Source organism: Lissotriton helveticus, chromosome 5_1, assembly GCF_964261635.1.
Source record: "Lissotriton helveticus chromosome 5_1, aLisHel1.1, whole genome shotgun sequence".
Taxonomy (NCBI): Eukaryota; Metazoa; Chordata; class Amphibia; order Caudata; family Salamandridae; genus Lissotriton; species Lissotriton helveticus.
The window spans coordinates 910,190,620-910,206,243 of NC_136065.1; the positions used below are offsets into that span (position 1 = coordinate 910,190,620).

Here is a 15,624-nt window from a genome sequence, read left to right on the forward strand (position 1 = left end):
GTAGAGGAGCGGGAGCTGTTGTTTCCTCTGCCGCGACCTCTGTTGCTGTTGTTTCTGTAACCTCCCTTGTTCTGCTTCGTGAACGAGGATTGTGCTCCACCTTTTGAGAACTGAGATTGTTGACCCATTTGTCCTCTGGTGACTCCACGTGCACCTGAGCGACGAAAATTGCTGCCACGAAACTGTTGTGACTGTAGGGCCCCCATGGACTTAGCAGTCTCTGTGTCCTTTTTTATTTTCTCTAGGGTGGCGTCAACATCTGGACCAAACAGACTATCAGGATTGACTGGCTGATTAAGAATGGTTGTCTGAATATCCTGTTTAAACCCTGAGATGCGTAGCCACGCCTGTCGTCTCAGCATAACGCTAGTGTTGATAGCTCTAGCAGCTGTGTCTGCTGCGTCAAGGGCACACTTGATAGCTGCGTTTGAGATTAGCTTCCCTTCCTCAATAAGCAGTTTAGTGCCCTCTTGGAACTGTGGAGGCAGGTGTTGTATAATCTGTTCTAGGGTGTCGTAGTGCGCCCTATCGTAACGCGCTAAGAGTGCCTGTGTATTGGCAATGCGCCAAAAGTTTGATGCCTGCGCAGCTACTCTTTTGCCCCCTGCCTCTAGCACTTTAGACTCCTTATCCGGGGGAGGAGCTTCACCCGTGGTTTGGGAGTTGGCACGTTTCCTGGCATTGGCGACCACAAGAGAGTCCAGTGGCAACTGTCCCCGAATGTATGCGGGGTCTGCAGGTGCAGGTCTGTACTTTTTTTCAATACGTGGATTGACCACTCTTGCTCTTGTAGGCTCCTTAAATATGTCCCCAGCATGCTTGAGGACTCCTTTAAGCATAGGCAGAGTCTTTACTGTCCTTTCAGAGACTGAAAATGTGTCGAAAAGGAAGTCTTCCTCAACCGGGTCCGCATGCATGTCCACATCATGATTGGCTGCGGCCCTTTCGAGTAGTGCATGAAAACCTGCTGAATCCTTAGTTGGGGATGCACGTGCATTAAAGAGCTGCGGGTCCTGCCCCACACTTTGGGCGCTTTGGTCACCAGTGTCATCATATGAACCCTGTTGTGCATCAGGTTCATTGATAGGGAAATTGTATTGCTCGTCCTCATCATACCCCTCACCCGCAGAGTGTTCTGGTGAGGGAGTAGGGCTCCGTCTCGGAGGAGGCTGGATAGGTTCCATGAGGCCTGAAGCATCAAGGGGCACCTTCTTCTTCTTCAGTGGGATGACATATGAGTCCACTGACTCCGAAGTGATTTTCCTCTTATAGAGGGTCAGTTTTCCTGTGTCAGCGTCGATGAAACGCTCTGAATCTTCCTCAGAGTCGAGTACCCGACGTGGAAGAGGGCCAGCCGGTGAAGAAATCACCTGTTTCGGTGCCGATTTGGTGGAAAAGGCCTTCGGCGCCTCCTTCGCGGCAAAATAAAGAGAAGTTTCCCAGAAGGTTTTGCTGGATTGTCCTTTTGCGGCTGCGGCGATGGTATCGGAGCCGACGGAGCAGAGGCCTTCTCCCTGATTCGCTTTAGTGATTCGGCGATGAGGGATGTCTCACTCACAGTTCGTTGTGGCGCCGTCGAGGATGCTCTGATCTTTCCCTCGGATCCGACGTCTTTGTGGGCCTTGTGCGCTTTGGGCGCGGATCCCGTCGTCACCGACCCCGATTCCTGGGACCGGGGCGTCGACGTGCCAGTCTTCGATCCGTGCGCTTGCGTAGCCTCTTTGGAGCTGGCTTTGGCGTGCTTGGACGGCGGCGCAGCTGTCGATCCGTGCCGACCATCTTTCTTAGAGGACCCCTCCTCTGGCGTCGATTTCGATTTTGCAGCGGCGGAATCGACGGACTTTTTCGACTTCTGCGGACCGGAGGTCGACGGAGTCGAAGGAGTAGCGGGCACAGTCGTTTCTGCCGGTACGGCAGCCATATTAGGGACACTCGAGTCCTTAAGTTTCGGTTTCGTTTTCGGGTCGGCCATCTTAGGTGTTGTCGATCCCGATGGTTTTGGTTTCGGTTTCGAAACAGTCTGCTCGGCAAGTAAGTCCGTGGCCGGGCCAGAAGGCGGGGCCGTGGCTTGCGGCAACGGGTCTTGGGTAAGGCCAACAGGCGATCCCGTGACCCGGTCGGTATCCTCGTAACCTTCGGGGCAGAGCTCGTCCCCCGAGCTATCTGCCGCGGCCCCATAAATCTGATCGTCGTCCCCTACCTCGTCGACGTATTCAAGGCCTTGACCCACGACTCCGTAGTCGTCTCCCGGATCCGCCTCGACCTCCGTCTCGGGTGGGGAGATTTGAAAATGATGACCCTGGTCCTCTTCTTCCTGGTCTCCGAAGATGTTCTCCGGATCCGGGGCCACTTGTCTAGCTTCCATGCGCACCGCGCGCCGAAGCTTGAGAGTCTTCTTTGAGCGGAACTGTGCACATGCCTTGCACTTGCCGTCGTCGTGGTCAGGCGAAAGGCATTTGTTACAGACGGGGTGTAGATCGATGTGTGGGTACTTGGACCCACAAAGCGGGCAGTACTTAAACGGGCTCCGCTCCATGTCCGAAAAGTTTTGCAGTCGTGTTGTGATGAGAAGGCCTCAAAGTCCAGAAAGCGAAAGAAAACTCCGCTTATTCCGGCTCCAAGAGACGGAAGACTCGAGACCGTGCGCAAACAATACCGACGCAAAAAATCGAGGCCTTTTGGCCGCTAAAAGTACGTTTTTTCTCGGTTTCGACAGAAAGGCGTCGAGACCACATCCGAACCCAATGGCGGAAAAAAACAATCTGGGGATGGAGCCGATGCCCATGCGCACTAAAGTCCAGGGGAGGAGCCACCCATCTCAGGATACTTCGAAGACTCTTCCAGGACAACAATGTGCGATCATCCGGACCCAACACTAGGCGGCGATCTAATGCTAAGATATGAATTTAGCAGCCCACATTCCTCGAACATATGATTCGTCAGGAAAAAAATGCTGTCTGTCAATTGGCAAACAAGAAAAAAACAATCATGAAACCTCACAAAGTGAGAAATGCGGAAAGAAAAAGTACATGCCCTCCAGAAAGGGCTGTAGACCGTACCAAGAATATTCACTAGAAGGGTGAATGCACCAATTTATGATAACTTGGAGCAGAGTGGCCCAAACGCAATCATTGCCAAAATACAGCACCACGACGTGGACCAGGGATAAGTATACCGTCCCACAACGTGGAGCATGGGAAGATTATGCCTGTACTGGGTTATTAAAATCATGTTTATACTAGTCGCTGTATCTACCCTAAAGGAAAGACTCGCAAGCAAATAGCATTCGAAGAATGCAAAATGTGAATCTATGCTTTTTAGCTGTGCTTTTTTTAAACTATTGGAACTGTATTGTATGTGTGAATATGTATTTTATGATGCATTGTACTTTTATGATATTATTTTCTAAAATCAAATAGTTAAAATTGATTGATTGATTGAATTGTGAACTAGAGCACGAGCCAACCTGCTGTACCCCTTCAAAGCTCAGAAGCACTCAAAGAAATACTTAGGAAGCGAAACAGAATGCAGAGAAGCCATTGGTTTGAAAAAAAACATAAATGCGTGAAAATGTAACAGAATCTATCACAAGAAGAAAATAGAGTCTTTGCTCACTACAATAGATCTTACAAGAACATAATGCGAAGTCCGAGAAGAACACAATGGTATAACAGACAGAGTTTACAGTGAAGAAAGACTCTACCAAGGTAGTATTCCTAAAGAACGAGTTACTTACCTTTGGTAACGATGTATCTGGTAGAGACACAGTCTAGCCGCAGATTCCTTAACTTACATCCCTATGACCTGAGTTGTCCAACGTGGGGTATACTCATGTTCTCCCCCCGCCCCATCTCAATCGCCTTGGGGGTCTCTTACCTCCCCAGCCGTCCTTTGGTTTGAAGTCTATTGGCTCTGCCTCAGTCTATAGGTCTCTTACAAGGGATATGACGTCCCTTTCTGGTGACGACTTGTTGTGGATTGTCATTGCTCATGTTTTCCGGACTTGTTGCCCTTCACAGTTATATATTGTGGTTGCAGACCTTCTGTCGTCTGCCATGATGTTTTTTCACATTTTTTTCTGCCTCCGGGGAGGGTTTAGCCTTCGCTTTTGCAGTGTTGCTTCTCAGAGCGGTGCAATGCCCTTTCCCTTCACTATTTTTCAGTATACAGTGCCTGGCACTGTCCTTTATGGTGCTGTTTCACCATTCAATTTCTTTTTCCTTTTCATCTTTTTCGCACACTGTTCCCATACTCACAGTTTTTGATGGTGGCTCCGCGTTTTGGCGCGGAAAAGTCACTTCGACGAAAACGGACGTCCGGCGCGCAGAGGTGCTGATGCGGAAAGTTTTCCGGATCCAGTCCGACGCCTGGGGATATTCTAAGTTAAGGAATCTGCGGCTAGATGTCTCCACCAGATGAGTTATATAATAGCAAAGCAGTACTCCACATAGAGTACGTCATATACCCATAAAAAGAGGGATCGTCTCTTCAGCCGAGCTCTTTATCAGAGATAATGGAAAAGAAATTGAAACCAGCTACCCAGCTGCAAACCTATCCGGGAAGTAAAGACTCGACCCGGAGGGTAATAGTTTACCTTAAGTCAGAAGTAGTACTTACACTTCAACACTATCAATGTCATTAAAGTCATAACACTGAGACCACAGCTGTGGACATCATAGAACAAAATAAACGAGAGGATTTTCCAAATCCAGCAAAGCCGAAGCTGCATGCACAACAAGCCACCTAGCCTTAGGGTGCTGGGAAAAACCAACAGGGTCACCTGGAGCAGGTCGCTGACGGTGTGCAATGGCACGCTCAACAGAGAATCTTGACATTGGTTTGGCCCATGTCCCCAAAACAATGTGCATAGCAACTCTCCAAAAGGAAGCAAAGGCTCAACCCCAGTGCCTCCTTGATGGAGCAGATCCAATAAGCGATCAGAGGACAGAGTCACTACAGAAAGCTGCAGCTTTAAAATGTGAGCAGCCTGTTTCATGTCTCCAGCACTAACCTCTGTTGCTATTCTAGGAGGTGAAAGTAAATCGTAGGTAGGGGATGGTTGAAGACTGACGTCCCCACCAAAAACCAAAGAACATCCTAAATGCGGCTGGCCAGGGGCACCCAAACGCCCAAAACAACCAGTATCTGCCGGCTCATCCTGCAACACTGGGGAGATGGCAACTGAAGAAGCTTCATCCTCAATTTGTAGAGGAGATGGAGCAGGATCCACAGTGGGAAGAAAAGGCATCTCCAGCACTGACCGACATCGTTGTATCAACATCCATCACTAGGGATGTCTCCGGTGCCGAACGACGACCACCACTAAAGGAGTCATCGGCTTCGCATAGTGTTGAGTCGATGCCAAAGCACCCTCTGCCGACGCCACCGACGTCACAGCAGGAAGTTGCACCCGGCTGTTTCCAGGCGTCATAGCGCATCCAGTTACGGAGCCAGGGTCCTCGATCGGCGCCGAGGCCCAACCCGCTGAGAACACCCAATCAGAGTCCCCTCCACCTCTTTGGGGCCTGAAGGCTCTCTCAGGAGAGGCGCTGACCCAAAAAAGGCTAGCAAAGCCTGGCAATACACTTCCATTTGGGCCCTAGTCGCATCCTCACCAGGATATGGCGGAAAACTCAGGGCTGACACCAGTACATCCGCCTTCGGTAGGGACTGTGAAACACTGGCTCCGGTGTCACGACTTTGCGAGGCCGAAGGCCTTTCTGACTTCGAACTTTTTAGGTGCGATTTACCCGATTTCGATGAGCAACGTCCACAAGAATGGCGCCATGACCTCCCCCGAGCAGGGTCCATAGAACCGGATGGAGATCGGTGCTGCCTGGAATCAGAACAGGACAGCCGGGCCGGCAGGAACTTCATCCGATGCTCCTCCAACAGCTTAGGCATCAGTCTTCGACAGGCGTCGCACTCCTTGGTCCCTTGCTGATAAGTAAACAGATTTCAGGTCCTACTGCATGGCTCACATGTGCCACTATGAGTGGTCTGCCAACAAGATACAGGAGGCCTAGATGCCCAGAAGCATCAGAGCCACTCATTGAAATCCATGTCAAAGGTTGAAAAACCAAAATCATAGCCCAAACGTTCTGGACTCGTTGAGCCAGAGGAATGGCTCAGAAGTGCACTGTATGGCTCAGATGAAGGGGAGATGTTGCGAAGGATTCATGCGTGACTTTGGAACGTTGATGGAAATATCAATGTTGCCAATAGATCGTCTGTCGTCCAGAGGTGGCTGATGACTGTTAGAGGCAAGCCCACCTTCAGCAGCAAGACATCTCGGTGGGATGACTGACACCCCCAACCTCAGCAGATGGGCTCTGACCACCACAATCACCTTCCTGAACACCTGGGGTGCACAGATACGGCCAGACTGGAACATTGAGACCTGAAAGTGCTCTTAGCCTACCTGAAACTGCAGGTAACATCTGAGGTATTGGTGGACAGGAGTGTGAAAACAGGCGTTCAGCAAATGCAATGCCACAATCCAGTCCAAGGCAGACAGAGCTTTGGCCAGGGTGAGCATTCTGAACTTGTCCTTCCAATAGGAGGAGTTAAAAATCCGCAGATAGAGGATGGGGTGAAGACCTCCAACTTTTTTCAGCACTAGAAAGTAACAGAGTTCCAGCCAAAACCAATCTCTACTGCCAGTACCCTCTCTATGGCTTCTATGGCCAAGACAGCTTGGCCTTCTCCTCGGTTTTTGGACAAGTGGTCCTCCAGGAGGTGTTGCTGTGTAGATGGCATTTCTAAGGATTGGGACAAGAAGGGTAGGGAGCCACTGCGTTGCACAATCTAGAGCATCGTGGTGGAGTGCCCCTTCTGTAGCCAAAAAAGGGGGGAAAGGGCTACCGACATAGCAAGCGTTCTGCCCAGTGAGTCGGTAGTATCCAGCCACAGCAACTTGTGAATTTTGCTGTGTCCCTCCCATCTGCCAGGGCTTGGGAGAGAATGGCCCGGCCTTCTCCAGGCACTGAGGCAGCACCTGGCAAACGTATCCCAGATAGTATGGGAGTATCGGCCCAAGAGACGTCCGTGAGGGCTTCATTGAAGGGCAAGAGGGGTTCAGAGGAAGTTGCAGCCGGATGAAGCAATGGGTTATTCCTCGGACGGGTTATGTAAGCGTGGTTGTGGGATGCTTGGTGCTTTCCTCCATATACTTTGGGAGTGTCCGGAGGTGATGCGGTTCTGGAATAATGTGCATGCAGTGATGGGTAGAGTCACGGGGGTGTTGCTGCAGCCCGAGGCCAGGCGGTGCCTGTTGAATGTGTGGGAACCGAATTATTATAGTGTGGCCCAGACGCAGTGGGCGACCCTGGGGAATATGATTGCTAAAAGAGATGTAGCGCAGTTGTGGGGTTCCCAGCGCCCGCCCACGATATCGGTGTGGAAGGAGAATATGGACTGGTGTATGTTTAGAGAGAAGACTGTGTATGTGGCGCGGGGCAAACCTAGAAAATGGAATAGTATCTGGAGCCAATGGAACGCGTACCGTGGGGATCCCTGTGCGCCTTCGTTCGTGCACAACCCCGAAGTCCCTCTGTCCCCCTGATCCGGCATTCCATGTCTTGTATGTTTTTTGTTATCCTTAAATTTGTTTCCCAAAAGGCCCCCTCCTCACAATATGTACTATTGCTCTGATGTATAATATCGTGCCTAGGTGTCCTCCTATGTGAACACATGTCCATGTATACCGTTTCCTTTTTGCCTTGTATTTTGTTTTTTCTTCTTTTAATAAAAAATGTAATAAAAAAAGAATAGAAACTACGTAAGTGCTAGAGGGAGGATTCAGCGGTAGAACAGGGAGGTATCTGCAAAAGTGAGCTCACCCGACGATAAAAAAGCCCCTTCATACAACTTTTTCTTACTAATCTAACAATGAAACCATGTTTCATTTTTTTTAACAAGAGGATTCCCAGTTTGACATGGGGAATATTCAAAACGTAAAGCATAAGACTCAACTTGTGCTTTCATTGCAGCTATAAGGCCAGCCACTTCCTGGGACTTGTTTCATACAGATGTCATTAGGTTTTACTCTACATAATTTGATTTCATCAACCCTCATCTTTGGATGCTCTAATCGTGAAATGCTATTAAGTTTCAGTGCCAGATCTGCCACTTAGTAAGAGTGCTGCTACATATTCAGAAGAGGAAGTAACTAAGTAATTAAAAATGTCTAAACTAGGATGTAAAGTACATACACTGAACAAATAAGGGTTTCACCTTTAGGCATCTGTTATGGGGCAGCACCTTTTTCATACAAAATTGTCTGTAGATCAGAGCTAGACTAACACAGCCACTCTTGACACCTGCTAGAAGGCCATTTTGGACAACTTAAAAGTATTGTCAGACTTGAATACTTGTGGTTTATGCATGTGTTTATGAACACACATTTATGTTGTTTCTTTAACACTAGACCATGTGTTAATCAATTTTGCTTTTATGGATGCTGGCTTTTTATGTTTGGCATGCATTGAGAATAAATCAGGTGTGCTGGCTTAGGCCTGAAATGTTAATCAAGAACAAAGTGGGACTTGCATAAATCTTTGGAAGTGGCTGTCTCCTGGTGGGAAGAGAATCGTGCAGGGGCAGAAATTAGTTGGTTATGAATATGTCTTTGGTAGAACCACTTTATACATCTTTTGAGTGGATGCCCTGCCAGATTTCATTGAAATGTGAGGTGCACCCAGTATCACTTAGTCTGTCCATTTATTTTTCAAACGGTTTGCACAAACGCAAAGCGTCTGGCAAAGCAGTGAATACCTGAGCCCCAGCAGCAAACATCTTAAAACATTTCTATGAAATGAATAGCAAATTCCGACTCAGATGGTACAATTTTGCTAAAAGCTAAAATCCAATTTTACAAATTAAGTTAAAACATTTGCAAATCAATGGCTTATGAACATATGGAAAGGAGTTTTATCTCGGGGAGAACCGCATGCCTCCTGCACGCATCAACACTGCCAAGGAATGGGGTGGCATCCTACAGATGTGTTATGGTTCTAAGCCAAAAGAGAACATCATGGTAGTTTCCGTCATGCCCACCAGCATGGTTTAAACATATGTTGCACAGAAATGTGTCTAATATGCAAACTGGTGTCTAAACAGTAGTGTTTACAGAAAATATTAACTGCTCTTAAGATTACTTCACACATACCTCTGGAAAGCTTGATGTTGCTTTGAGTTAGACTTAACAGATGCATGCGATCCAGAAGGGAGATCTCTAACTTGGAGATGCAGGAAATTGTCCAACATACAATCAACTTATCCTTGGACATGAGAAAGTTTTGTATTTTTTTCTTGCTCTATTCTGTGCTCAACAATGATAAATGCAACTTAACTTGAAGATGGAATACGCCACTTCTGTTACATTTGCTCGACAACCCCAAAGAAAATCAACCTAGACTACACAGGAATAATTAGTGGTGTGCACCAAGCATTCGCGAAGCCAGGAAGGAATACAAACAAGCACAGGCCAAGGCGAAGAGAGAATGGGATGAAAGGAGGTGGGAAGATCTTGGGGAGGCCATCTGTCATCCAGATAGCAGAAAGTTTGGGACCCTTTTGTCCAAAGGCAACTTTGAAAGATCCTCCCCTTTGGCCAACAACATTACAGCTATAGAGTGGCATAAACACTTTAGCGACCTCTAGTCTTTCATTGAAACACATGATAGAAATCAGTTGTTCCTGGATATAGGCTACCCAGTGCGTACTCTTTCATTTTTCAGAGAGGAAATGTTTTCCTCCTGGGACGCAATTGTACCTGCGAAAGCCCCAGGCCCGGATGACATTCCAGGTGACCTTTTTCGCACAGACAGGGAAAACAGAACGACATATTTTTGTGAAATTGGCCAAGAGATAGCTGGCGGGGGGGAGGATCCCCGAATAGTGGAAAGGGGGTGAAGTAGTTCCCATATTTAAGAAAGGGGACAGGTTGATGCCTTCCAACTACCATCTGATCAGCTTGATCAATTGTGCCCAAAAGGTCTTCTGATGTTCCGTCCTGGTTAAAATCCAGGACTGGATGTATGAGAATGACATCCTATCTCCACTCCAAGCAGGATTTTGGCGGAAGACCGGCACAATGGATTAAGTATTTCGCTTAGTTATGCTTTACTGGAAGGTTGTTGTCTTGGTCAAGGAAGTCTATACATTGCCTTTATTGATTTAAAAACAACATTCAACCTTGTGCCCAGGGACTCATTATGGCGGGTGCTTAGGGATATGGGAATGCCTTTGGAAATCCTGAAAATATGAATTAGGCTGCATGATGGAAACTACGCTCGGGTGAGGTGGGGAAACCAGGGACAACTTACTGAGCCCATCAGGGTCCAGCGAGGGGTCCGTCAAGGATGTGTTTTAGCTTCAACTCTTTTCTCCCTGTCCGTCAACCAGGTAGCATACTTTTTGTGCTCCCTAACAGCTGATGCACCATCTCTGGCGAACCAAAAAATTGCCACGCTGTTATTCGCAGACGATGCCCTACTGGTTTCCAAAACTCCCATGGGTCTCCAAAAACTTTTAAACCATTTCAAGGCATTCTGCGGGGCGATGGGCTTGATCATCAACACCACCAAAACGAAGCTAATGACGTTCAACCCCCACAAATCTTTTAAGGGAAATTTACTCCTGGATAATGTCCCGCTTGAGAGGTTAGTTCCTTCGACTACTTGGGCATTAAACTATCGGAGGGAATGGCTTATAAGAGACATCTAGAGAAGGTCTCCTTGAAATTCATTCAGCTTACTGGGGCTTTTAGGAGGGAGCATTGCTTGTCGTATACCAGGCCTGTAGCTCCTGCTTTTAAATTGTATAATTGCAAGGCTGTGACTAGTTCCCTTTATGGGGCGGAGCTGTGGGGCACAGCACCCTCAAATGAGCTCACAGCTGTGGAAAACAAGTTCCTTAGTAACCGGATATCCCTTCCCCTAAGTACACCCCTTCTCCCTCTCAAGCTTGATCTGGGTATTGAATCCATCAACGATCTTGCGAGGCTCCGCCCATTGTTGTTTTGGCATAGATTGGCCTCCACCTGATTTGGCACATTATGCAGCTGCTCTTTGTGAGGTCTCTAATCTGGACACCGCAAACAAAATTGGCTGGATTAAACAAGTAAACGCCCTTTGGTCTAGTATTGGTTTGCCAATTCAGGCTATCATCCACCCACCGTCATCTTCAAGAAGCCAAGTAAAACTTCTCTATTGGGCTTGAGTCGATGAGACTAACCTTCGGAAAAGCCAACTTGGCAGCCTAACAGATGCTTTCACTGATCTGAAATCTAATTGCCACCTAGAAAGCTATTTTGATATTATCAAGGTGCCAGCCGATAGGAAATTGATTACACAGTTCAGACACGGCAGCTTACCAATTAATACTTTTACCAACTCCTGGCAGAATAACAAAATCCAACCGAAGGGCTGTCCTTCCTGTCCATGTATACATAAATCAATCAGGCATGTACACTTTGCCTGTAAAGCATATGCAAAGCCAAGAAGCAAATGGTTAGCTCCTGTGTGCAGATAACTAGGGACCCGAAGCTCTAAAGACGCCCTATGGATATTAAAATCAGATGCAAGACCTCTTTTTGCCTGTGCCACTGCAAACCTTTTAGGCCGTTTCTGGGCGATTAGAAGGAGGTCACAGTTAACAGTGTCAACAGGTGCGGATAGATAAAATAGATACTGTACCGACCAATCAAGAGTGGCTTAATCCACAGCTGCTATTTTAAATTCTAAAATCATTGCTTTTATGCTTGTATTTTACGTATTTTATTCTGTTTATTAGGACTATCGCTAGGGCCTTGTTCTTAGATTAGGGGCAATCATTTTTACTGCTCAATGTGCGTGCTATTAACCTGGAAAACTTATTTGCACAAATGTTTGATGATGCACTTGCACTTTAGCCCCATAATCATGTTAGAGAGACCTAAATTACGAACTGTAACAAATTGTTTTATTTATATGTCATCAATATCACTTTTAATAGGCCAACCTGAGCGCTTTTATTCCTCATTTGTATATTTGTCTTCTGAAGCGCTCTTTTAGTCTACAATGATACATTCACGATCTGTATGGTTGCTTCTTTTATGGTTTGTCAATCCGAAAAAAAGAATTTAATTGATTGATTAGTGGGGTCACGTTCAGAGTTACAGAAGCAACTTCTTAATAAAAAAAATTAAAAAACTTTCCATGATACTTTTTTCTGACATATTAAAAACAAATTGTAAAAATACCTTATCTGTTATCTCCTTTATAGAAGCTACTGTTGTCACATCAAAATGGCCACTCCTCCGTTTGTAGTCAATAAAAAGACAATCTTTCACCCCACGTTCAATGGCTTGTTGGGAAGCTTTCATCACCTCTAAATCACACAAAAAAGAAAGTAAGGAGTCTGTTACAGCTCATACAACTCAAATTCATAAAACTAAAGTTAATATCAGTGACAAATAGCATTTCTTGTAGTAAAATATGCACTGCCAACTCTTACTTGCCAGTATGTTTTAGTAAGCCACCAGGCGTACAAATTTAGGCATGCAAGGAAGGTACAATATTGGAGAACGGTTGCATGCTGCTTGCAAACTTGAACAGTAAGGTTCCAAACAGAATATTAACAATGTCTGCACTCTTAAATATTCTGTGTTTATACCTCATAGACTTGATATGTTCTTTATCACAATAAACCAACAGGTGTCACATCAACAATGAGAACTTTTCTATATGGACAGCATTTTAAACCAACACAAATACACACCCTGCCCCCTGACAAAGATAAAGTAGAAGTTATAGTAAACTGTCTTCAAGCAGTAACTCTTTGAATGAGACCCTTCATGTATTATGAACAGACTTTTCCGTCATCACTACATCAGAAAAGCAAAGTTATTTTCAAAACAAACTCTGCAACTTTCAACACACTGTTGTTAACAGGAATGTTTCAAGTGAGAAAGTAAGAGAGCCAGGAATTCATTCTTTTTAAAAGGTTCCTCAGGCTGAGCAGTTTTTGATCAACTAGCTAAAAAAACAGACAACGCCAACCCTTAAGAGGCACCTGCAGGTGATGTATGGTTGCTTTCGGGTACCTATAAAACAATATGAGAAGTGGTATAGAACCATATGGGAAGTGTAATAGGGCTGTATGAGTAGTGTTATATGGGTTAGCACAGTATTCATGGAAGGTTGTTCAGTTTGGCTATCATGGCCATCGGTCTCCACTGCATTTTCGTCCGGGAGTAGCTCAGTCAGTGAGATTTGAGGCGTGTAAATCTCAAATTTCCCACTTTTTTCACACTTACCTAACATTCAATGAAGGGGTAACAGTACCCACTGCATAGAAATCAATTTGTATACCAACGCTGAGATGCGCTTTGCATCCAGTGAAAACAATTCTGTAGTGAGAGAAAGAGCACTAGCACAGGGGAAACCCATAATTGCCGTAACTTCAGTACCAACCTTAAAGGCTGTTACCAAAGCAAGTGTTACAAATGCAAAAGCACTGCATCCACGATGGATACAGGGGGCTAATTCTCTCAATGCAACAGATGTAGACTATAAATTTGACTCTACATTAAAAACACACGCATTCTTGCAGTACAAACAAGAATATCCTCTCCCACATTAAATAATGCCTCTAGATCAGTATGAATACATAATTTACACTGACGGCTCTGCCCAGCCTGTCATAGAAAGTAAACAACAATACAACACGGCATGTGCGATTGTGAAAGGATGTACACGGGATGGCAAGTTCTGTCCCAGCAATACACAGACCCAGTCTCTAGGAGATTGCACGGCTCAGCTGGCAAAACTAAGAGCCCTGATACAGGCACTAAAAAATACGGATCAGGAATTTACCCATACTCCTTGTGTGCGATTAGTTTTACTGTGTCCAGTCTATAATGAATATCTTCACTATTGGGGACATAATGGGTTTAGAGATTCCAAAGGTTGCACAACAAAGTTGCTTTGGGAACAAGTAGCAGAGGTGAAAAAAGGCTTGCCACAGGCTCATGTAATTACACACACTGAGTAATCCGAGTGTTGGTGTGCATGTTGAAGGGAATTCACTGGCTTATGAAGCTGCCAAGGCGACAGTGCAAACTGCTGCCATTGCTGCCATCACTCGTTCTAGTACGAGAATAGATGGACAGATAGTAATAGCTGGGAATACTACGCACAACAGCTCAGCCTTGCCAAAAGGGTTTCCACTCAAGTATTCCAAGTTAGATGCGCAAAATATTCTATATGCTCAAATTCCAGGAGTGGGGGATATAGTAATACCAAACATGGATCACAGATTATGTTTAATTCTATCTGCACACGAGGGTCTGGGTTCAGCACATGCAGGTATCGCTGCAATTATCGCTCCAACTATTTAATTACTGAAGCAGTGTTACTGGTGGCCAGGTCCCACTAAACAGACCAAGGGCACAAGATGGACCGTAGCAAAGAGAAACTCTGCTGGCGAGGTTGCGGCCAGGTTGGCAATCTGGTCCACCTGTTATGGGAATGCAGCCATCTTCTAGAGTATTGGACACAGGTGCTAGATGATGTAGACAAACACTTCCAAAAGGAGCTTCCGCGCTTCCCAGCATATGTGCTATTAGGGCTCCCTAACCCCCTCACGTATCCCTTACGATCTCGCAGAGGCCGTCAAATGGCCATTGCACTAGGTTCAGCAGTGCAAAACATCCTCGCACACTGGCGCTCCGCCACAATCCCTTCCATCACCGGCTGGCTGCACAAGTTGTGGCACGTGCTAGGCATGGAAAAATTATCACTCACCATGGCGGGGGAGGGGGATCAATACGAGGAGCTTTGGCAACCATTTAGATCACTCTTGATCACGGAATTCAGGGAACTCACCTGTCCCAGATACCTCCGGCTGCTGAGACGCACAGAGCCGCAGGAGACAGATCCCTAAGAGCAGAGATGGAGGGGGGGGGACACAGCAGCTGAGAGAGACTGGGACCACGGGGAAGGTTGAGAGCACTGGACGGGGAGGGAAGGGGGGACGGTGGGCGGGATTTGGGGGGGGGAGTTCTTTTTTTATTATCACCTAGCTCGACATTTCAGTGGCTGGGGGTTTCTCAGACTATACTTTGGAGACCGCACCATACCTGCATTAAACTTCATTTGCCTTTCTGTCACTGCACCTGTGTACGATCCGAAGGTGATTGTTGTACTTATTGCTTTTCCTTTTGCTGTTGCTTTCAATAAAAAAAAAAAAAGAGTTAAACCATAAACAGACCAAGGGTTATGTCCTTAAGTGCAACATCTGTCAGCAGATGAAAGGTTCCACCATAGCACGTCCACCGTAAAAACCATTAATGATATCAGACAGACCTCTCGCACGTGTCTATTTGGACCACTATGGACCCTTACAATCTGACAGGGCTTACGGGTACATCCTGGTGGCAGGGGATTCATGCTCTAGATTGCTGTGGGTTTGGCCTCAGTGTTCAGCTGACGCTCGAACTGTTATAAAGGATTTGCGAGTCTTCCTAGGGACATACGCAATTGGCACATTACATTCTGCCCGTGGCCCGGCGTTCAGCTCACTGGCGTACAAAGAGGCCATGGGAAGTTTGGGTATTGCATTGCGGTACTCCTCTCTGTA

The 15,624-nt window shown here is 46.5% G+C and overlaps 1 protein-coding gene across 5 annotated transcripts in view; it reads right to left on the reverse strand.

The window, feature by feature from the left end:
• Positions 1 to 15,624, reverse strand: part of DLG5 (discs large MAGUK scaffold protein 5) — a 957,981-nt gene that overhangs the window by 95,083 nt on the left and 847,274 nt on the right. For all 5 annotated transcript variants that reach the window (XM_078643375.1, XM_078643374.1, XM_078643372.1 and 2 more), the window contains one exon: positions 12,245 to 12,372. In XM_078643375.1, coding sequence (XP_078499501.1) covers positions 12,245 to 12,372 — 128 coding nt within the window. The remainder of the gene's footprint in view (positions 1 to 12,244; positions 12,373 to 15,624) is intronic.